General features: G+C 35.0%; 1 protein-coding gene across 5 annotated transcripts in view; it reads right to left on the bottom strand.

The window, feature by feature from the left end:
- Positions 1-4,442: 4,442 nt before the first annotated feature.
- Positions 4,443-24,984, bottom strand: part of Gpo1 (glycerophosphate oxidase 1) — a 115,090-nt gene continuing 94,548 nt past the window's right edge. For all 5 annotated transcript variants that reach the window (XM_035374917.2, XM_035374914.2, XM_035374916.2 and 2 more), the window contains 2 exons: positions 18,711-18,809; positions 4,443-5,414 (listed from right to left, as the gene is read on the bottom strand). In XM_035374917.2, coding sequence (XP_035230808.1) covers positions 5,301-5,414; positions 18,711-18,809 — 213 coding nt within the window. In that variant the 3' untranslated portion in view covers positions 4,443-5,300. The remainder of the gene's footprint in view (positions 5,415-18,710; positions 18,810-24,984) is intronic.

The following is a 24,984-nucleotide window of genomic DNA, read 5'->3' on the forward strand; positions in this document are numbered from 1 at the left end:
TGCTGATTGTGTGTTTAAGTGCTAATTGCGAGATTTTCGTAATTTAAATTATTATGAGTGGAAATTTACGCAAAATCTTTAGTGAATGGTTATTGTTTATCGGCATACTGTAAGAGGAGAAGAACACTTCATTGCTGATGTGTACATTAATAGTATGAAAAATCTGGAACGTGATACTCAGCAATACATGTGATGCACTCATCGCAAAATTCAGCGACGCCAGTAAAACAAACGAGATTGTTCGAAAAACGTATCCAGATCTCAAGTCACTGTACAACAAATTGTATGTGTGCCAATACAGAAATTTAAATAAAAAAAACACTCATAGAAAACTTCAGATCAAGGAATAAGAATTGTAGGGCATCTGTGTGATTAAAAACTACGAAGCATTCTGCAGATTTTTGAGACAAAATAAAGGTTAACAAACAGATTAATGCATTTTAATGCTACTTTTAGTGATATATTTCAAAATTATTACAATAACTTGTGCAGTTGTTTGATTGCTTAAAAAAGCAATAAAATTCATCTATAAAGATATATAAGGAACTTAATAATTATCGAAATACTTCATTACTTTTATGAAAAATTGAAATGTACTAAATTACTTAACATTAAATATCTTCGTAACTATAGTATTATGTTCCGTTTGATGAAAGCTTAACTTCTTTATTCATTTGTTATATATAAAATATTTTCTGATTTATTTAACATAATTATCAGGATACCTAAATATGTTAAGAATTTTCATACATGCATGTGCAGTGTGATCTCATATTTGTGTAGTGAATTTTGATTTCCATGAACGAAAAAGAAATACAATCTCAAAATAAGTACTTTTGGTTTTCCAATTCCTGTATTTAGCTTTAAAAACAAAATTCATTTCAAGTATGTGCCTGTGCACTTTTGACGATGTAAATATTGAAATGTGTGTACCGTAAAAAATATCCAGATAGCTCTTGAAATTTTGGTTAGTCGAGCATATAAAAAAATTAAATGCTGTAAAAAAAAGTAAGTGAATGGAAGAATAAACTACTAGTCTAAAATCACATAAACAGTTCATCTTATTTGTATCAACTTGCCTATCAAAAGCCAATATTTAATATTATGCAAGATTTTGAAAAAAAAGTGTAGGCTACTTGATCTTTGGAATATGATAACGGGTGATTTTTGCAATGGTTCTTATGTGGATTAAGATTCCAAATTGCGACATTAAATATGAACAATAGTAATCTGAAAATTTGAAGAAGTAATTTTATATCCAACAATCGCTGTCAAATAACTTCCATGTTTTAAGTAATTCAAATACAAGTAACCCTCGTATAACACGGTAGATAGGTTCTGAGAAAATGCCGTGTTGTACGAGACCCAGAAGCAGTATAAAAAGGGGGGTTACGTTTCGAAAACCTATTAAAAACAAATATTTTTTTAATTATACATAAGCAACTTAATTTTTATTAAAAATATATATGTATGTACAACACAAAATAAAAAATATTATATATTTTAATTTAAAGCAACTTAAGTTTAATAAATTTCTTCGTTGTCACTACTCAGTATAATTGACAGACAGAGTTTTTCCCGTGGAATGAGATCACTTTGGATACCCTTTCTATCGAAATCTTTGTCAATTTCTTCTTCCTCTAATAAATCTTGAATGTCTTCAATAGCCATGTTCACAAAACCTTTGCTTCCAACTGATTTAGCAAGTTCTAATATGCCACCAATTTCATTTTCTGACAATTCACGCACGTTTTCTAGTTCAACTGAAGAGGGCCATATGTTCTAACATGCATTTAACATTGATGCTTTCAGTTCTTTCGTCGACAAAGATACGAAGTTGCTTCAGTTCTTAATTGAAAATGTCTTCCAAGCCTCCATTACATTAATTGATTTCGTCTAAAATCTACTGCAATGCTCTTCTTATGTAATATGTTTTAAAGGTATAAATAATATCTTGATCCAATGGTTGGAGTAACGAAGTAGTGTTAGGTGGTAGGAAACAGTATTTTGAGATTGGGATGATTCAAATCTTGTTTGTGACATGGAGCATTATCTAACAGTAATAGAGACTTGAAGCTCAAATTTTTCTGCCTTAAATAACGTTCAGCATCTGGCACAAAATAATTTTAAAACCAATCTTTAAATATATCCCTATCTACCCAAGCTCTCAGATTTGCTTTCCAATACACCGCTAAGGTGTTTTCATTTATGCCTTTAAGTACATGAGGCTTTAAAGATCTATAAACTAACAAGGGTTTTGTCATAAAGTCCAAAGTCATACTGCAGAAAAATACAAAGATAGCGTTAGACAATTTTTAGACACCTTTAAATCAGGATGCAAGTCGTTTTTTTTTTTTTTTTTTTCCGATATAATGGTTCTACTGGGCATTTTTGTTCCATCCAAGCCTAGTTTTGTCGGCATCGAAAATTTGAAATGCAGTGCATCCTTGGTCTTCTGAAATATTCTGAAATTTTTCAGGAAACGTCCTAGCAGCTTCATAATCAGCTGATGCAGATTCTCCTTGAATTCTTATGCTATGAATTGCAAAACGCTTTTTGAAATTTTCGAACCAACTTTTACTTACCAGCAAATCTGGATTGGCAGAGGGTTCTCCATGTTCTTTGAGGTGCTTGAAAATTTTGAGTGCTTTTTGTTTAATGATATTACCAACCGACGAAATTCTTTTTTGATAACTATCATGAATCCAAATGCTGAGTACCTTTTCCATCTTCTCAATTATTGGCGCCCCCTCGGGGGGGGGGGCGAACTGCACGTTTAGCAGATGTCGAAGATCCTTCAGCAACTGCACTTTTTATTTCTTTCCCATTTTTCTTAATAGTCTGGATTGTTTCTTCATTCCAATTAAAACGTTTTACAATGTGAGATATCTTTTCTCCTTTTAAAAGACGGTCCAAGATTTGTATCTGTACTTCTAAAGAAATGAATTTCCTCTTAAACGTTGTTTTTTTTTTATATTTCACAGAAAGGCAGGCCTCAAACCACTATATTTGGTAGCACAAGAATGGGGTACAGTGGCAAATGTCGTACAATTAAGAAAAAATATCACCACACACGATGCCATCTGAGCACTGATTATGAGAAGACATAGCAAAAGAGACAGCAGAACTTGAAATATACACGGATGGCTCAAAGAATAAGGACGGTATAGATAGTGCCTTTCTGCAGGAAGATTGGGAATTATATTTTTCAATGATCAACCAGAATAAGAAAACGTAATTCTATCTTTCAGACAAAATCATTTGCAATTCTCAAAGTAATAAAATGGGTTCTGAATCAAAAACTTTAGAACAGTTAAACGCACAAATAGCATGTCTAATATTGAAGCTATTAGTGATATTGAATTGAAGAAACTAGTATTAAAGCTAAAAATGAACTGGTATATTCTATCACAGAACTTCTCAGTAGCATGGTCAATCAACCTGTAATGGATCAATGCCCGCCAAGAGCATGAGGGAAATGAAAGGGCGGACACATACGAAAAGTTAGCAACATAAATGTTCCCGGTTTTGAGACATATTCCCAATGCAGAGTCAACACTGAAGAGAAAACTCTAAATTAATGCTAATAACAGCTGGCAAGGCAATGGGATAAATAGACAACAAAGTGCATCACCCATGACTACTTATCAGTACTCTAGTCAGCCCTAATATTATGCTCTATGCTGACCCAGCTGTATTCTGAACACTGTTCTACATCGATCTATCTACATAAGTTCGGCCTTAGGGACTCGGCCATGGTCTCCTGTGGTAAAGTACATCAATTTGAGGTATTGCTTACACAAATACACCATAACACAGGTCAGGCATCTCTCAGAATCCTCTGAAAGTAATCTTCAGACTTGGAGAGCTATACTAGAGGAAAATGAAAAATGTCTAAAGAAAGCTCTCAAGGTAACTTCATATATTAACACTACTGCTGATAACATTTAGGCCTTCAGCACAGTACATTACTCCCAACTATGAACTGTCTATTACTTAGTCTCCCATAACTTTTAATCTGTAACGTGCATATTTTCTTCATGTTGTCTAAATGTAATCTTGTAAATAATATGCAAATATTTACGTGAATTATTATTCTGATACTTGCATATATTCTGTGAAAAGTTCCTATGATATCTGACCCAGAATGTGCTTTTATGAAACTTTTGTAAATAATCCTATAACTGACGCAATGCGATTCTTACGCTTATGATATACTATTCATTTATAGCAATACAGGACAGCAATGTGTTTCCTTTCCTTGCATGCCCATGTTATTCAACAAGCATTTCTTTAAATTATGTTGCCTTCCCAGCCCTCCCAGTCTTGGCTGTGGCACACAAGAGGGCACACAATAATAGTCTAAGTATAATATCAGGCCTGTTGTCTTCATGGGGGTGCAGAGACAGAGACAGAAACAGCTGGTATAAATAAGCAGAGCACAGATTTAAAAAAAATTTATTTAGTTTAACTTTACATAAGACAAAATTATTGAACATATGACTAGGCACACTGAAAAATTAAATTGTAAAGTACAGTATCTTACTGCACATATATTTTGGAGAAACATTTTCCCCCCATGGTGAGATGCAAATATTAGAGAACTGCATTTTATACCAAGTTAAAGAATAAGAATTTTTCAACACCATGGGCCCAGAAAAGTTAGTCTCACTACATTTAATTTCAGATTAAAAATTTCAGCATGGCAATCTTTCATAAAATAGACTAGAAAATTTAAGTAAGAATGCATATTTATACACAAAAGCAAGGCAATATAAACAATTTAAGTATTATAATATAAATAAAACAATATCAAATATAATGCAACAATAAATATAAATAAAAGATATCAATAACTGAAAATAACAGATAACAATCCAAAATAAAGAACATTTAAAACATGCATGGTGGACAATATCACAAACCTTGGAATATAAAAATTTCTTTGAAGGGCAGATTAGATACTTCATGATAAATATGTTTCAATATTTAATTGCATACAGAAAGATTCTGCTCTACAGATGTTTGATTCAAATCATGAAATTCAATATACATAATTTTACACGTCTTTTTTCTAGGAGGAGGAATCGGTTTTCCAAGATTCCTTCTACTAGGAAAAATACCTAAATTGAAGGGGATATTGAAATAAATAGAAACATAGTTTTCAAATTTTTGTAACACAATAAACATTAAACAATAAAAAAGTCCTGAGTTTAATAAGCAGGAAATGACAGGGGAAAGTCAAACTGACTTTAAGACTTCTCTCTTCACTAATGCTGAACTTGATTCTGCTGTAGTTATTATACACCACCTCCACTCCGATCAACAGATGATACACTGCGATCATACTGGATATCAACAGCAGCAGCAAGTCTGCTTTGAGATATGGCTCCAGTTTTGATGGCACTCATCAACTAATAAATGATCAATGATTAATAAAACCACAAGCATAATGATGACACATAAAATAAAATTTTATAATTTCAGTTAAAGAAGGGGGGAGGTTAACACTGTAAGGAGCATTCTAAAGCCAAATTAATTCTCACATATTAAAAATTAAGTACAGTAGAATTCCGACAGTCCAAACGCTAAGGCTGCTATTACACATCTGTTTGCTTCGGAAGAACAACTGCTTGAAACAATTTTTCTGCTTTGTCACAAGAGCCAATCACCACAGATCACTTTGGGGTTAACATGTAAAGGGGAAACTGGTTCTCCATTACAAACACGCTGATAGCTGATTGGTTGAAAACGAAAAAACTTGCAATTTTTTTGAAAGGAAGGAAAAAATATCGCGTCTTTCTTTCAATAGTAAACCAAGCAAAAAAATTGTCAGAACAGTGGTCTTTTGGAAATTTATTAACATCTCACGCATTCTAATTTTTACATTAAAGTTAGATTGTTTGCACAAAAGTAACTACCAAATCATACCAATGAGAATGAATATAAACATTTCTACCAATTATAACTATAAGAATCAAAAGACCATTAAAAAAAATTAGATTTCGTAACTTTTACAAAACTGATTTTTTGAACTTAAAAATTTCATAACATGAAGAACACTTTTCTTATTTAAAAACCTTCTTGTAATTGGAAATATTAGTTTACATCCAATGGTTTCAAACACAAAAGGCTGCATAAAAATCTGTATGGAAAGACAGAGAAAATACAGCTAATATAGTGATGCCCCCCCAAATAATAGTAAGTGCCTTACGAGCAGAGTAGTAAGCGAAGGTAACTGTGTGGCCAAAATATGCCATTAATCTAATAAAACGTGACACAATAGGAGAATTAACTTGTTTCTTTCTCTGATGTGCCGTCATCTCCATTTTTTGATCATGTGACACAGACGCCATCAGACTGAATCAGGGTATAATAATAATAATATTTATTCTTAGCCTGCCTCGCCTCTCATTGGGCACTACAGGTCATTCGTTATTAATTAATTAAAAAGCAAATTACATTTATAAATACAATTTGATGTTGGTTTTTCCAACTTACATTCAATAGTTATATTAGTGAAAACAAGTTTGAATAGGAATTTGAATATATATATGAAAAAGTGAGTTATTTACATAGTTATATAAGGCATGCTCCCTTTTACATATCATCAGGTTTTAACCTGGTATGACTTGTATGATGGTCGTGGTGTCATTGACAAAGCTGACAATCTGCCTTACTTCCTGGAGACCGTAGAAATCCGTTAGGTAACCTCTGAGACCTTTATTTTGGAGGAGGGCGGTGTTGGGTGGAGATCTAAGCGACTTGGTGGGTGGGTATGAAGTGATGTAATGGACGGCATCTGCTGTGCTGGCAGGTGATCCACAACTGCACTTGACGTGTAAATGTAGAAACCTCTCTAAATATTGGGGGAACCTTCCATGATTGGAAAGGGCCTGAACCGTGTAGTGGTTCGAGTAAACTCTTGACAGTCTGACGATCGGGAAGATTGCAAAGGTGTATCTTCCGGTGTCCCCTTGTTCCCATCTTTCTTGCCATTGTGACATGAAAGGGTCATGAATCAGGGTATGACGCAGACACAATCAGACTGAATCAAAGGTTAGAATTCTAACCTCCATGGATTGAATGATGTGGTTGACAATTTTTCGCTTGTAGCAACAAGGATTTTTATCTTGAATCAGATGTTTAAAAAAAGATGACTTTATTTTTAATTACTTTTCCTTTAATATTTTAATTGAATAATCTATTTAATCTGTATTTTCAGTTGATACAATTATTTTTAACTGCCCACCTAATTATTTAATATTATTTTAAATGATTCTATTATGTATTTCAATAATAATAAAATTTTAATTAATGGATTTTGTACAATTATGCAAGTTCTAAATAGCAGGTACTTAACTTTCAACAACTGAGCTGCTAGCCACCCATCTTACAAGATCACCTGGACTTTGAAACGAAAATATTTTATCACCTGCAGCAGAAAACGACCATGGCGTCACCGTGAAATGTACCTGCGAAGCACACAGACAATACCTCCTAACAGAATAGTTATTACTTTAGAAATATTAATAATCATTTATCAAATTATTTAAGTGCGAAAAGAATTAATTGTAAAACGAAAATTTTTTCTGCAAAATAGGGGCAGGTGAAAATCGTATGCAAACCACACTACAGAATAAGAAATTCAAGTATAAATAATGGCAAAAATTAATTCTCAAAAAGCAAATTTATGCTTCATACTTCACTACCATTTCAAGTAAAATGAATTATGCCTGCACCCAGAGCGTTTGGTTCACCGATACTGGCTTGGATTCGAAAGTCATCTGAGGCGAACGAAGGTGGTTTACATTATGTCTACGTGGGCTTACCTCCTTCTCCCATTCATATTCTTTGGTTTGGATTTTGTGCACCTAATTCCAGGCTAGTTAAGCTACTTGCTCTTACTACAAATAGCCATGCTATTGTTGCTGTATTGCTGCAGTTCCAGAATGCCCAGTACTGTCTTTACTGTAGGTCGCATGGAACTGTGGACTGCTCTTTTTTTCTTTTGTTAAGTTACGTTACTTTATTGTTCAGTTACCAAATGTTCTGTTTGTTGCTGTAAAGTCTTGATCTCTATATTATTTCATTTCTAGGCATAAGCATATGACTGATGAGTCTCAAAATTTTTATGAGACATTTATTCTAACTTTAAATAAAAGATATGTATTTGAAATTGACATTATTTGATTTGACACTGAACTCTTGCAGCCTTTTGAGCACATTTCACATTTATCATAAAAATTTCACTTCGTGCATAAAATCATTTATGAATGTAAGTACTATTGATATGAATTCCATATATTTTTCTAACTTAGAAGTTAATATTTTTTAACTCTAGTGAGAGTTAATCTAAAAAAGACCAGATTTTCAAATAGGTATTATTTTAATTAAATAATTGTGCTATACAATTCTTCCAACATGTGTAACATTATAAATACTTAATAAGAAAATGAGCTTCTTTCCATACACACATTTTCTCTTTTATTTGGCTCTATTCTTATTTCTTTGGGGAAGGGGGGAGAGATACAGTACAAGTGTTTGGTACCACTAGATATATGTCTCATTTCTCATACAATGATCAAAATACAAATGCACTTTTACTAAAAGCCAGCTAGTAAAGAGATTAAGTACTTATTAGAGCAAGTAACATGAAAAATGTCACCGCTGGGATACAAACTCTGTGCCATTCGGACATGCTTCCAATTACAGCAAGAAGGGACATGTGAAGGGGGAAGGAAAAACCCTTACAAGCTAAATATATTCAAATACAGGTATTAAAACAAGAATTCTTCATTAAACAAACTAGCTCAATTCTTGTTACAAATAGCCTGCATTCTTTGTTTCAGTTTAAGTAAAATTTTAAAATAATTCATATATGGTATGGATTTTATCCAGACTAGTTTTCAATGAAATTATTAGAATAATTTTATGTGCAAAGAAGAAATGAAGAAATACGTGATATTTTCTACAAGAAAAACTTCTTCACAAGCCAAACAGTAACAGTGAAATATAAAGTGATATAAGAAAACATCATATTTCAAATCACCTGAGTAAAAAAAACATGAAAAAATAAATGGAATTTTTTCTGAATAATACTCCGAATGAGGTAAGCCAGGGTAAGCCAGAGGTAACTTTAACCAGTTTCACAAAAACTGCACATCAAATACAATGAAGCATATCTATCATTAACACATTATTTATACTAAAATCTTCTGTTCTCGACAACTGTGTTCTACACTTAAGCATAGGATGAAATCAGAGTGACTCCATTTTCTAGAGATTTAGGCTCAGAAATATTATAACTCAAAAATAAAAAGGTTTGAATAACTGAGCACGTGAATGTGATAAATCATTTTTCGCTGACTTTTATAAATCCGCAGACAGGTAGCAAAATTATAATCCACTTCACTCGAACTTTCACTTCTTGAAGAACTGTTTCCATTACAAAGATTTTTTTAAAAAAAAATATGTGAATTTACAGTATTTGATAAGGAATACTTATATATTCAATTAATTTTAGCATATTTTTTTATTTACAGTACTGAAGATAATAGATTATTTTTTGGATAATGCCACTATTTTGATTCAACCATTATTTCTTTGGTATGTTTGAACTAACCAATTAAACATACAGTTACATTGTACACAGTGCCGGCACCACAGCATTTGCAATATGTGCAGCTGCACTGAGCAGCAGAATTTAGGGGTGGCAAAATTTACTACTGGAGTTACTGGTGGTAGAATCTAGAAATAGCAGTGATTGCACTGGGATTTTAAACACCTAGTACCGACACTGCTTGGACAGTAAGGTCCAAAATGCTGACATCTAATAACAGGAATGATTTATTATCTGGACATCACACAGATTTCTTTTTCTTTTTATCACACACAATGTAGAAACGGTGAATACAATACTTAAGAAAATGTTAGGATACCATAAATCTATTTTTCTATTGATTATTTGAGATTTTGTTTTTGCTGAGTACCATCATTATTCACAACAGTATTGACTCATTCTCCATACCATCTCATTTTTAAACACCTGCTCATTATCAAACGAATCACATTTCCATTCTGCCCTACAGTGGTCGTATATGTATGCATGAGGGGGACAATTTTTCTACTCTATACAAGATAAGCGGATGTTTCACCATCTTACATTAGTTCGGAGTGAAATGTTACAATACTGGTACGGCAAAATTCTGTATTCTTGCAGAAATTTTATCACTGTTTCCTCTAATGCAGCCAAATTCCACAAGTGCATATTTTACAATTCCGTTTAAAGCAAAAAATATCAGATTTAAAATCAGATTAATTAAATTATTACTATCAGATATAAAAATTTGATTATAAAAACCATTGGAATACAACATAAAGAACTCGTACAAATAATGGCACGTTGCTTGACTGAGAGGTGCCTATGAGCAGGGTTGTCTGAATAATTATGTGTATGATTATCAGAGTTTGGTACATTCTGAAAATTCTGCAACTTCTACTAAGGTGGTTGCAACAATACATAAATCATAAGCAATGTACCTGTTACATTGCTTATGATTTATCATCATATTTTGCTTACATTCTGCAAGTTTAAATTAAAATGCTTTCCCTTGAAGTACCTAATTCATTAGCTAGTTAAAATGCACTATAAGTTTTCTTAAGAGGTTATGGTGCCAAGTCCAGGAATTTTAACAATAAAAGGGGGTACTGATATTTAAGCTTAAGACATTTTGTGTGTAATACACTTTGCCTGTCCTGGTGTTCTCCGCGAAATTTTTTCAAGTTCTCTGCGAAAGGATATTTTTTCAAAGAACTCTTAAGAAAAACGATTATGGTACTGTTCACAAAAGATAAAATTCTACCCTCATAAATTTAGGTAAGGCAGAAATGGAAAAAGAAGGAGCATTTGATGCGTATTTTGATGAGATCGTCAAGCCAGGGACTGTTCCCGATGATGCTTTAGTGGAAATCTGCATGCTTCAGTCAAAATAAATGTCAGTTGGCCAAATTTGAAGGCAATAGAGCAGTGCATGGAATCTTTAACCAGATGCTAGATTCAAGATTTTGTGACGATGCATCCATATATAGAAAACAAACAGCAACATGGCTGAAACTACATGAGTTGTTTGAACAGAATAAGCAAGCTCAATATGCCAGCAGTTGCAGTTCTCATCACTCATGCATGATCCTAAAGATACAATGGCTATGCACATAGCAAAATTAGGCCATCTTGTACTACTGATGTGCGACTTATCTATTGAATCCAATGAATATGACATTATGAGCAAGCTTTTAGAAACAGTATCAATTGATTTTGAGCCACTAAAAATGGTTTCATGTTGACAACCAGAAAAGCAGCAAACATTAACTGAACTAAAGAAACTTCTAGTTTCAGAACAGCAAAGAATATCACTATAATCTTCTAGAGAAAACAAACTGATTGCGTTGATAGCCAATTGGTAGCTATCTTCAGAAAAGTCAAACATTTAATTCAGGAGAAAACAGTGCATGAAAATCAGAGAAAACCGTATATAAACAAGGAAAGCAACACAAAGCATTTCAAGAGTAGAAAAAAAAATTACACATGATAAAGAACTGCAAACTTCACAGAATCTATATACTAATGCTGTGTGCACCACGGAAAATCAAGCAATGATGAAGTTTTTTATGTAAGTGTTTGACTGCAGAAACAGATGATACATGGGTCATAGCTACTGGAGCTAAGCAACATCACTAACAGAAAAGACTGGTTCAAGACATTTACAAAGCATGACTATCCCAAACAAGTTTGAGTTGCAAATAAGCTCAGTGATGAAAGCATATGGATACCATATAACTGCGAATATGCTTCTGTATAATACCTGGAATAACAGCATCATGGAAAATTGTAGTCTATGCTTCATGGAATCTGTTTTCAGTATGTCAAACTTTAGATCATGGTTCAGAATTCAGTATGTCAAAAGATAAATGTGAATTTGTCAAGTCCAAAGATGTTGTTGCTGTTGGAATATATGATGGAAATTTATTTAAATTGTTATCAAAATATAGTTGTGGACAAAATTAACAGAATTTGCACATTATGTCAAATTTCTGAAAAACTATTGGAGAGATTTTAATGAAATTTGGCATGAATATTCATTTGTAACAGAGAAAGAAATGTACCATTTAAAAGTCCTTTTATGTATATACGATTATCAGTAAAGCTCATAGTGCAGGAATGTCCAAAATCCATGCTCTGATATCAAACTGAAAATGAGTCTAATATGAAGTATAGTCCCCTCTCATAGCCAGACAGGTCATGCAGCATGACAGCATACTGGACAGGAGACAGCTGAGAAGTCTTTGTGGCAGTCGATCCCACTCTTGCAACAAGGCAGTTTTCAGCTCTGGGATGGTTCTTGGAGGGGAATGGCAAGATGAAATTGCCCTCCTAAGAGCATCCTAGATATGCTCTATAGGGTTAAGGTCAGGAAATATGGCTGGCCAATCCATGTGGCAAATATCCTCATTTTCCAGGTAATCACTGGCCAGCTGAGTGCTGTGTGGATTAGGACAACAATGCTTGATGACAGGAGCTCAGGTCCAACTGCAACTCTGGGAAGTTGAATGTAGGGTTCTAATATCGCCTCTCTATACCTCATAGCATTCAGGAAGCCACTGTCAAACATATTCAGGGGTGTGTAGCTGTTAAACATAACACCAGCTTTAACCATTACACCTTCTCCATCGTAATGATTCTTTTCCCTGATGAGGGTGGAATGATATTGTGTTTCAAGCTTTCTTCTGTTACAAAAATGTCAAGAATAAGTGTCTAGGCTGAATCTTGATTCAATTGTAAAAAGCACGGTGCTCCACTAAAGTCTGGTCCAAAGTGCATGTTGTCTGCCACCATGCTAAATGCAGTCTCATGCATGCTGCAGTAAGCAGAACACAAATATCAGATCTTCTGGCCTTTGGACAACTGTATACCATGAAATTCGGGTTCTAGTAGCAGCATACAGCTCATGTGAGAGCTGTGAAGCTGTAGCAGTCCTGTGTCGCTGAGCTGAAAGTACCAAATAGCGTTCCTCGTTCCTTGTTGTGGATTTTACGTGACCTCGTTCAAGTCTTCTCAATATGAATGCAGTGTCCTCAAATTGTGATATTGTTCCTACAAACTGAGATGGTACTGGGCATTACACTGAGGTCTGTAGACACCTACAACTTTTGACTGGCCTCCGACCAACTTACCGAAAATTCTCCATCTCATTCCGTCATCCATACATTTGCAGCTACACATTTTACATTATACCTCATAAACATTACCTAACTCTTGCGAGAGACATGGCAAATGTTGTGATACAGCACCAGCATACACATAACTGAAAATACCTCATGCACTTAAATCCCCTCAATAACCACAGCTCCACAGTCATGCTCATGTACAAGTACACTTATGTATTCAACTTTGAATACATGCATAATTCTTTCCCAGCATAATTAGTATCTTTCGTTGAATACTTTTTGTAAAAATAGATATAATATGCAAATTCATTTAATTGTGCACATAAGTTAGTATTGCTTAAGACCAATACTGTGATTAATACTATTGTGGTGTTCCCTGCTGAAGCCTAACTAAATGAAGTGAACTCTCTGGCATGAGAGGCTGACATTTGAATAAGCAACATGTGAAAGGCTGCTCCATTCTCAAGGAAACAAACTCGATTCTGATAGGAAATTTTGTCAAGCATGTGTAAATCATCAACACTGTGCAAAAAATTTTGACAAGAAAATATACATTGAAGTTTGTGGACCTACGGAAGACAGGAATCTATGGGTGGTTCTCGCTACTTTGTTTTATTTGTTTGCCATTCCAGATGAGTATTCTAAACACAGAAAAGCACATTTTCTAAAACATAAGTCATGAAATTGGAGCTAAATTTGAAAAAAACTGTGTTATCATCATGAATCAAACAAAATCAATTAAAGTAGGTTTTAGTGATGGAAAAAATCAAAAGTATCAAAACAAAGCTTTCAAGCTTATCAAAACAAGCTTTCAACTTCTTAAAAAAAAAAGAAGGGGCAGAATTTCATTATAGTACTCCTTATAAACCAGAGCAAAACGGATCAGCTGAACAAACCTATAGAATACTAGTAGATTTAGCAAGAACGATTTTGTTTCTGTAAGATCTACCCAAGTCACTATGGTCTGAAATGATGAATGCAGTTGTGTGCACATTGAATTACTGTGCTGAAACATCAGTGGCTGAGGGAAGATTACCCTATGAATTATTCTGCGGAAAAAAGACTAAGATTTCATCATCTGAGAATTAATAGTACAGAGTATTTTGTATGTGCACCTATATAGAAAATAAAGAAGTGGGATTCAAGAGGTCATAAAAGTAACTTAGTTGAATATTTAGATGATACTTATATTTATCGTATATGGTTCAATGGCACTAGAAGGGCAGAAAGGACTAGAGATGCTGTGCTTTCTCCTGAATTAATCTTAACATCTAAGTTAGAGAAATCAGACCAACAACTATGTCTCAGCAACAATGCACTGAAGAATCCTGGTCAACAGACAACATTGTGGGTAAGTTTGAACCAGACTACAGAAGTCAACACAGAGTATTTTCAAGGATTGAGAAACTGGAGGCAAATAAAACCACCTGAATATTTGAATAAATGCTGTATTGTAAAGCCCTAAGAACTACAAAATTATTATCAAGCAAAGAAATTAGAGAATGTGAATGAGTGGCAGGGTGCAATGGAAGATGAACTACAATCTTTATCAGAGAAACAGATTTGGTACCTGACAAAATTAAAGATGGAAGAAAAGCCATTGGAAATAAATGGGTATATAAAGTGAAGTATCATGCACATGGAAGCATTAGTAAGTTCAAAGCTCGTATTGTAGTAAAAGATTTTTCTCAAAAGGAAGGTGTTGATTACTGTGAATCACTTAGCACAGTGGCTCACTTTCAAATATAAGACCAGAGTGAACATAAGAAACTTAAATTAAAACATAAGACTAATAAGTGTTGCTGCAAATGAAGGTCTAGAATTATCATACACCGAAGAGCCATTACATTATGACCACCCAATTAATAACATGCATGATCACCCTTAACCCTCAAAACTGCCAGCTCCCGGCATGGCACTGACTCCACAAGGTGCTGATATGTAGTCTGAGGTATATGGTACTACGTTCTCACCAACTGGTCCAGCAATTCCTGCATATTGTGTATGTGTGTGGGGGGGTAGCATGGCAGCACGAATTCGGTTTTCCAGGTGAGACCACAAATGCTCCATTGGATTAATGTTAGGTGAATTTGGAGGCCAAGACATGATTTGAAAATCACTGGAATGTTTCTCAAACTATTCCTTGGCGATTCAACCCTTATGACATGGAGCATTATCCTGTTGGTAGATACTATCCTCTGCTAGAAATCCTGTTGTCATGAATGGGTGAAACTGGTTAGCAACAACGTTCAAGTAGCACACAGATGTCAGGGTTTGTTTTATGGGGATTATGGAACAAACATTGCCCACACCATAATACCCCTGCCACCGGCTATTCTCTGTCTAACTGTGTATCTGGGAGCCAGGGTTTCGACTGCATATCAACAGCCCATTAAATGCACTGTTTCTGATATTGATGTTCCCCAGTCACCGAGGCATAACAATTTGACCATTATTGAAAAATGATAAATTAGCTGCTTTTTCCATTATGTTGCTAATTGTGCTATGTTTGGAAAGACAATGCATAGCTGCTTTATATACTTCAACATCAGCCGCGCGCGCAGTGGTTTTGTTCCTGGCCAAACCCATTATTATAGATGAAGAATGGTTATAATAATATATATCTTCGGTGTAATTTGATGTTGAATCTGCATTCTTGTGCGGGGTATTAAGTAAATTTATATGCAACAACCAGAAAGCTACGATGAAAAGTCAGGTAGAGTACACTAACTGATCAAAAACCTCTATGGACTAGAGCAATCACCTAGATGATGGAATAACAGATTCAAGTAATTTCTAGAATGGTAGTATGGTTTTAATAAGAGCAAGACTGACCCATGCTTATTTTACTAGGACAATAAGCAGAAATTGCTATTAGCACTATATGTTGATGATGGACTTCTTGATATTACTTATTCTGTTGGAATTACAGGGAATTTAAAGCAATATATAAAGAAGCAGAATACTTTATTGGCCTAGAAATAAAAAGGCTAAAAAATGCAATATCTTTATCATATCACAAAATAATGCCAAGACTGTTACAGAAATTTCATGACATATACTAATCCTACCTGTCCAACAACAGAAAATAGCCATTTTATGAAAAATGCTGCAATAACTGTTTCTGCGAATGTTTCAGAAAGCGAGTTGCACCCCTTCGTAAAAATTTTCTGTCAAATAATATTTTGATGAAACTGACTTGCAACATATCAGGCATTTAGCTGCATCACGTGATGTAGCGGTGTTTTCACGAGGCAATTTTAGTTTGATAATAAATTGTAAACATGTCTCAACAGCTGCAAGTAGCATCTAAACTGGAAATGCATGCAGTGATTTTTTTTGTGTGAATGAAAAGGTATATTGCTTTGAAATTTATCGGCAATTGTATGAAGTCTATGGTGAAAATGTACTGTCATGTCAAGATATCGTGAAGTGGTGTGACATGCTTGAGAATGGACTTACAGATATTGATGACACTGAGCACGAGGCAAGACCATCAACTGCCACAAATTCTGAAATTGCTGCTTGCATGAATGACTGCATTACAGCCCTCCTTATAGCCCAGACCTTGCACAGTGTGACTTCCATGTTTATGATCCCATGAAAGCAGAACTTTCAGAGTGACAATACCAATCGTATGACGAGGTGAAAGCTGCAACCCAAGAATGATTATTGGGCGTTGGATGAGATTTCTTTGCAGAAAGCATCGAAAAAACTTGTACCATGGCTCAATAAATACTTTAATAATGAAGGTAATTACATTAAAAGTAGATTTTGAATGGAACTAAAGATACAAATAAAGTTATTGTAAAATTTCTATCCTATTTTGTTTCCTTAAGCAGTGCAACTAATCTTTTGACTGACCTTCGTATATCACATTTTGTACATCACATTTGGTATATGATGACAAAAGATGACAAATTCACCCACCTCAGCATTATGGATATAAAAATTCTATATTGAAGGATGGCTTTTTTATTCATTACACAAGAAAATTTCAGCCAGCTTTTAATGCATCCAATTTTGATTTGGATGTATCTTCAAAGAAAACGAATCAAGGTACAAAGTGAGAGAATAGTTTTTTAATTATAATCAGGAAAATACTATTTATTCATGACATTTTGAGAAACTAAAATTTCAAGGCTAAACTTGTAACTCTCAGAGGGTTAAAGCAAACAAACCTTTCATTAATGATGTACATACCAACAGATGGCACTGTAAGAGAGCTGCTCTTAGAGGGTTCAATGAAACTGAGAAAGCACTGTGAAATGTAATAGCAATCTGTTATGATTCCCACCATGCAGCTCGGTGTATATAATAAGACAATTAGTTCCTATAATAAACTAAAGATAGTAAAACGTGTGACATTTTGATGCATCAGACAAAAGAGAACATATCACCAGCTATCATAAGGCATGTAACCACGCTGACCTAAATGCAAACTTTAGAACAACTGCCCAGGTTTGTGGTGAGGCGATAAACCTTTGTGGGTGCCAGCAGTTTCCATTCCTCTATTAGGACAGTTTTCAATTGTTGGAATTGAGAATGGTTGGAGGAGGTAAAAGTGCAGAGACAGCCTGCCAGAAGGCATGCTAAAGATTTTCAAAGGAAATGATATAGGAGTTACTTATTTTATTTGCATTAATATAGGTGTCTCAAATTTTGAAAACACAATAAATCTGTAAAATGAGAATAAAAAATCAAAATTCTTTTGTTTTGCTTCCGCCTATTTACATTCCTATTTTGTACTTATATGCGATATCTGACATATGCCAACTTCCACTTTTTCAGCAAGCAGTTACTCTGCTGGTAAAGTTCACAACAACCCTTTATTCAGACATCTTTGTTTAATTCGCCAATGGTTCACTGAATTTCTGTTTTTAGCTCGGGGCCTGTTTATCACATAAACATTTGACTTGACATAACCCCACAGGAAGACACTACAAAGTGTGGTGACCAGAAGTGGTTTGCAAAGTCCTTTTAACTTTGACTTTGTCAGTCTTTTGTCCTTTTGATAAAAGACTTTGTAAGCCACTTTTAGTCACCACACCCACAAAACTTTCATTAAAAATGTTCTGTTAATTCTTGGCATTAATGGTAAGACCCCCTACTGAAACAATTATTTGTAGTATTCATTTCATACAGAGCAGACCCAAGAATCACATGAAATTTATGAAATATACATCATGGTTTTGTAATGAGTTTTCATGACTACAGTACATAGCTCTTTTGTGAACTGTTCCAGGGCACTTAAAAGCAACAAATGATCAATTAATCAGAGAAATAGTAGGTGATGGAAGTGATAAAAATAATGTTGACAATCTTTAAACAAAAGAAAAGAAATGCTGCACTATTGAAAACCTGAGTTTTCTAAGACATTTAATGTTTAGTTTATTATTTTCCAATTTTTTACCCCTTCTAATTTTTTTTTTTTTTACTAAGGATGGGGATATATAGAGAGAGTCACACAAAAAGAAACTTACCAATAGATATTCTGCCAGTTCAACTTGGCCATTCTTGTTCAGATCCACTTCATTAAGCATATCATGCAAAGTTTCATCATCCACTTTCTCTCCTTGTGCCTACAAAATGAAAGAATAGAGTTTTAAGCAATTAAAACCAATTTTAAATTTCTATGTAAAGAGCACAGCAGTGTTATTTAATTGAATTATGATAACAGTAATGTGATTAAACAATCTACTGTTGGTCATATATAAAAAAAAAAAAAAAAAAAAAAAATGGTAACAACAAATTTAAAAAGGAAGTGGTAGTTTGAAGGTGCATTTTTCAACATTTATAGCAGCTTGTAATGCAGAATTTAAATACTTCAAATATGTAAATTTAATAAACACTCTGAACAATAAATTTGAGTATTTGAGTTTGTAATTTATCAGTCACCACCATCCATTTCAGCCACTACAAAATTTGAACTTTAAAGTACCACAGTTCTGTCGCTTATTTCTAGATGTATATCAAAATATTACAAATATACATAATATTATACATTATACAGAATATTGTCTTATAGAAGAAAAAGGGAAAACTGAATAAAACAAATTTTTGTATATTTTCTGTCTCATAAAGAAGGCATCACAGGAATAAATTTCAGCATGAAGAAATAAGATAAAAATTTCAAAATTACCTGAATTTAAAAAAGGTTTTTTTATCCATGAATTTCAAATTGAGTGTTGACTTTTTTTTTAGCAAAAAGGAGCATCAGCTCAGATGGGCTATTTTATGTTTAAAGAAATTAAATAATGAAGAGTTTGCATGAATGTATGTATGTTCCTCGCACTGTGAAAAAATGACAATACCTAGACCCATCAAATTTTGAACAATGTAATCCTCCACCCGAACATGGGCACCTGGAAGCCCGAATTTTGAATTCGCTTCATCGTCTGTTTCACATTTTGTATATCTTTAATGAATTTTTGATTAACAAACTCAATGATTTCAAAGCAAGCAATAGCAACACTGTACGGTTAAAAACATTTTTATCTCTAGCACACGAGACTGTCTAGTGGAAATTTTAAACATATGCTCTTATGATGAATATTTTGTGATACTGCTGTTGAACTGAATTTTATGTGGTTTAAATGCGAGGACCATGATATTTTAGAAATAAAAGTAGCAGGCAAAATGTTAAAAAGTGCCCCTGTGGATGTAATGTGAAATCTGTAAGCCTTCAGATTTTTTTTTTTTTTTTGTTTTTTGTTACAGATATTTAAATTTGATGATCAATTTTTATAAATATCACTTTGTATTTTAACTATACTACTAGCTCAGTGTAAATTCAGAAAGCCTTAATTATTATTCCTTATTTTGTCATTAAATTGGGGAGATAATAATTTTCCCTCGTCTAGTGCAGAATTTGCCTTAAAATTCAAATTTGTACTTCTGTGAATACGAAGCACTGAATCTCCTTTCTCCCCCCTATGCTTTGTTATGTTTGGTGCAAATTCTGCAGTTTTGGTGCTTTCTGTAGGAATCTGATGCAGTACACACTCCTTGCCATAAGCACACTTGTTCTGCCAATCCCAGGCTTGTTCTCAAAAGTCAAGCTGAAACAAGAATTACTAGAACTTGACAACATATATGGGATGTAAAGAATATGGTAAGAAAAGTATATAGGTATTTCCCAAAGGTACACCAGCTTTTAAGAAGTGGCTTGCTTCACTTTGCCCAGTTTCTGACAGCGCATCGATACATCATGACCTATCTATACCATTCTGGACACCTTGAAAACAACCGGTGTTCATGCAGGGCAACCTGGTACCTAGATCACAATGTGCTCAGTTGCAGAGACACTGCAGAACACCATGTTCATCAACCAGCAATAAAGAACATAAAAACATGGGCAGAAAATAGTTTTAAAAATTATTACTCTCTGAAATACCAAAGCGATTAAATTAGCATCCCATGTAGCACATCAAGAGTGTATGAATAACAAAGAGCTAACTTCTGCCATAAAGTACTGCCAGCATTACATCTTACACATAACTTGTAGAATTGTTAGGTTTATTTTGGAGCTGGATATGTGAAAAATGAGCAATGTCCTAACAGCGTTCTAAGTCCATCTGATTGCTAGCTGGACGTGATTTCAATTACACTACAGGGGCACATGGTAAGAAAAAGGTGAGTGAGAGGTTATTGGCGCAAAACCAAAGATGATTAAAACATGCCAAACACAGGATGGGATGATTACAATTGATGAAATTAAAATACAATAAATAAAAGCAAGTGAACAAATGTACCAAACCAGAGGATGAAGTCATATAAAACAAGGTAAAAGCACACATTACAATCCAAGACACAATATTCAAAACAAATTATATTAGGTGATAAAAGTCAGTCTCTTTTAAATAATAAAATAATTTACAATTGACCTCTCTTCCGATTAAATGGTCGAGAGGTAAGTCACAGCTATTAAAATATTTCTGAGGAAGACTATTAAAAAACGGACACTATTAAAATATCACGAACAGATACACAAATATTACAATTTAAATAAATAGGCTCATTTTCAGCTTTCAGAAGATACTTATGTGTCACTCTAGTCTGACTAATTCTGAGGCAAGTCAAAAGAACTTCCTCCTTACGATTTCCAGCAAAATCCCAATGCTCAATTCTAGGCTTTACATTTCTCAACTTGTTGTGAAGCTGAACATCCCAAATTTGCTGCCATTTTTTTTTGGATCTTCCCCTTGATGACACAGCAGATGTCTCTAAAAGGGATAAGGCAACTAACTGGACAGTTCAACAGCAGATTTTGCCACGATATCTGCAAGCTCGTTTCCCTTTATTCTTATATGCCCGGGAACCGAGCAGTACAGGATTTCATATCCTCAAATCGTTAAGTTTATATGAATTTTAAGAACATCCACTACCACAGGATTCTGAGTGTTGGGAAAAGCTTCCAACGATTTAAGAGCACTATACGAGTCTGTATAAACTACGAACTTTTTGTGGCAGAGCTTTGAGATGTAGAAAAGACCATAATATATTGCAGTTAGTTCAGATGTTAGGACTGAGAAAGCATGGTGCAGGCATCTGCCCTCTATGCAATATTCAAATACAAAAGCCATCCCAACATGATCATTTGACTTGGATCCATCTATATATATCGGATAATAACTGCTATATTTGTGCCTGTGATCAGTGAAGAGTTGTCTGTAAATAATCTCATTAGTGCTTGCCTTCACGTGATGCTTGAAAACACCAAGAAGCTGAATCCGTGCATTTTCCCAAGGTGGGATTTCAAAATTCTGCACTGCTTGGGGGCGAATATCAGAGAGGGAAAGTTCCTCAATGACAGGGCGAACTCTTAAAGGAAAGGCAGGAACACAGGATGGACGTGTTTCAAATAAAGTTTTACACACATTATCAAGTAAGCACACCTTATTAGGATGTTCAGGTTGCGATAGAATATTGAAATATTGCAAAAAGAACAATTGTTCATGCCTCAGATAAAGTGATGGTTCATTACAGTCAACATACAGTCTCTGGACAGAAGTCCTGAAAGCTCCTGAACAAATCCGCAGAGCTTGATGGTGAACAGGATCTAATTTTAACAATACTGATGACCGAGCAGATCCGTAAACAATTGAGCCATAGTCCAGTCTAGGGCGGACAAGCGCTGTATAAATGCAAAGCATAGAGCAACGCTCTGCACCCCAGGAGGTGTTCGTCAACACTTTTAAAATATTTAGTGTTTTTAAAAACTTCTTTTTCAGGTTTAAAACATGAGAAAGAAAACTCAATTTTCGGTCGAACGTCACTCCTAAAAATTTTACTTCAGGCAGAACTGAAATAATTGTACCATTCAAATATAACTCAGGCTCAGGATGGAAACCTCGCTTCCTACAAAAGTGCACGCACACAGTTTTCCGTTTTGAAAATGCAAATCCCTGTTTGTCTGACCATTCTTGGATCTTATTCAGAGCCATCTGCTATTGCCTCTCTACGTATGTCATATCTGCCCCTCGACAGCTCATCTGTAGATCAGCAACATATAGAGATCCCAAGATGGAGGGAGGAAGTTCTTTTAATACAGAGTTTATTTTTTAAATGAACAGGATAACACTAAGCACACAGCCTTGAGGCACACCCGCTTTCTGTTCAAAAACATCTGAAAAAACAGAGCCAATCCTAACTTGAAAAGTCCTAGTGTTCAGGAATTCCTGAATGAAAATTGGTAGGTTGCCACTCTCGTGAAGATCCCAAAGTATACCGTATCTCCATGCCTTATCATAAGTTTCTCAATGTCAAAGAATATTGAGACAAGGTGATTTCCTCTTAAAAAAGTTTTTCGAATGGATGTCTCTAGGATGAGCATGTTATCTACGGTCATTCTCCCCTTTCGAAAACCGCTTTGATAAGGCGATATAATACTATTCTTTTCCAAGAAGTAGACTAGGCGGCTGTATACCATCTTTTCAAACAGTTTGCATACACAACTGGTAAGGGCAATTGGCTGATAGTTTGAGGGATTCCTTGGGCCTTTCCCTGGTTTAACAATAGGAATCACAACAGCTCTCCTCCATGCGCTGGGAAAAGTAAGCTCCTTCCACACCCTATTGTAAAGAGTAGTAAGCTCCTTCCACACCCTATTGTAAAGAGTGAGAAGGGCAGTCAGTGACTTATAGGACAGATGCTTCAGCATTTCATAATATATGCCATCCAGACCCAGACAAGACCTATGAGTCTGTAACAAAGCTCTCTTTAAGTCTAGCACAGTAAAATCTCTATTATAAAGCTCAAAGTTCAAAGTTGGAAGAGTTGAAAGCGATGGGAATTTCTCTCAGAGTGCTGCTTGATAGAAAGAAATGCAGGTGAGTAATTTCTGCTGGAAGAAATGGCAGCAAATGTCTCACCAATAGTATTCGCAATTTCTTCTATGAAGCTAATCACTCGGCCATCTTTTCCCAGAAAGGAAAGTAGGAAAGTGAGTGGTCTTTATATATTCCACATGCTTTTTTAACTGTTTACCAAACCCGTTTACTAGGCATAGAGGATGTTATGGATGACACATACGAAATCCAGGAATGCCTCTGGCTCTGCCTTCTTACTTTTTGTGCATTTGCTTTGGCTTTTTTAAATGCTATAAGGTTCTGCAGAGTAGGTTATCTACGAAAAATTCCCCATGCTTTTTTCTGTTTTTTCCGTGCTTTATGACACTCACGATTCCACCATGGTTTCATATATTTTAGTATTTTTCCTGATGTTCTGAGAATCGAAAGCATAGCTGCCTCAATATTACGAGAGAGTTCAGATGCCCAGACTTTATATTCTTTAGCAGATCAGGCAATTTGAAGGTCAGGATCATGTGTTTTGTGTCAATCAACTGATTCTTGATCCGCTTAGCAGCACAAACCTTTTGGTCACCTAACTCCGAAACGAACTCTTCTTCTGAAACGAACATAAGGTCAATTTCCGAGATCATGCCTTTACAGAAGTTGAATGTTTTGTGAGCTGACACAGTTATAGGTACTCGTCCAAGTTTGGTTTGACGCAAAAGTGAAGCAGACTGAATGGCCGAAATGGTATCAATAAGCAGGTATCCAGAACGGAGATGCTTTATGTTCCTTGGCTCACCTATGCATGAATGAATATGCTTGCTTACCAGAAAAAGAGACATCTTTTGCAACTCTCCAGAGGCATTTGAAACAACAACAAAGCGTGGACAATCAGTAGTTTCTTTGGCATTTGCATCGGTATGAATTTTCTTGCAAATAGATTTCTCAATTGTTTCTATATCTTGGTTTGTTTCATTTGAGTCAGGTGTTTTTAAGATGAAAAGTGAAGCCATGATTCAAAGAGAAAAATTTCGGGTCCAACGGCCCCGCCCACCATGGAGCCCAACAAGGGAACACAGATTCCTGTGTTAGGGCTAGCCAGACCTCTACGCAAACTGAAGCCCCACAGTCAGCTTTCCTGAAAGCAGGAACTCCCGAGAGCTTATCCCCAACCCACTGACCACAAGGACTAGTGACCAGCCGATTGACACCCGTGAAGATGACTAAGGTGCCTCCTGTTTAGCTGAAGCAGAGGCCAAAGCAGTGTGTCGCCCCTCAACTACCAGGACCATCCTTTCTAGCGATATGGATCTCCACGCACGGCAAACACGTGGGCAGTTTTCTTGCCACTTGAAAACTAGAGACAAGGGCTGTTCCAGTATCTTGTGACGAACCCCAAACTCCAAAGAGAGAAACCACAAGGTAGAAGGGAAGGAAAACAGCTCCAGCCAAGAGGAGAGGG

Source organism: Stegodyphus dumicola, chromosome X1 (genome assembly GCF_044657685.1).
Source record: "Stegodyphus dumicola isolate Sdum_Otavi_A_Nest chromosome X1, ASM4465768v1".
Taxonomy (NCBI): Eukaryota; Metazoa; Arthropoda; class Arachnida; order Araneae; family Eresidae; genus Stegodyphus; species Stegodyphus dumicola.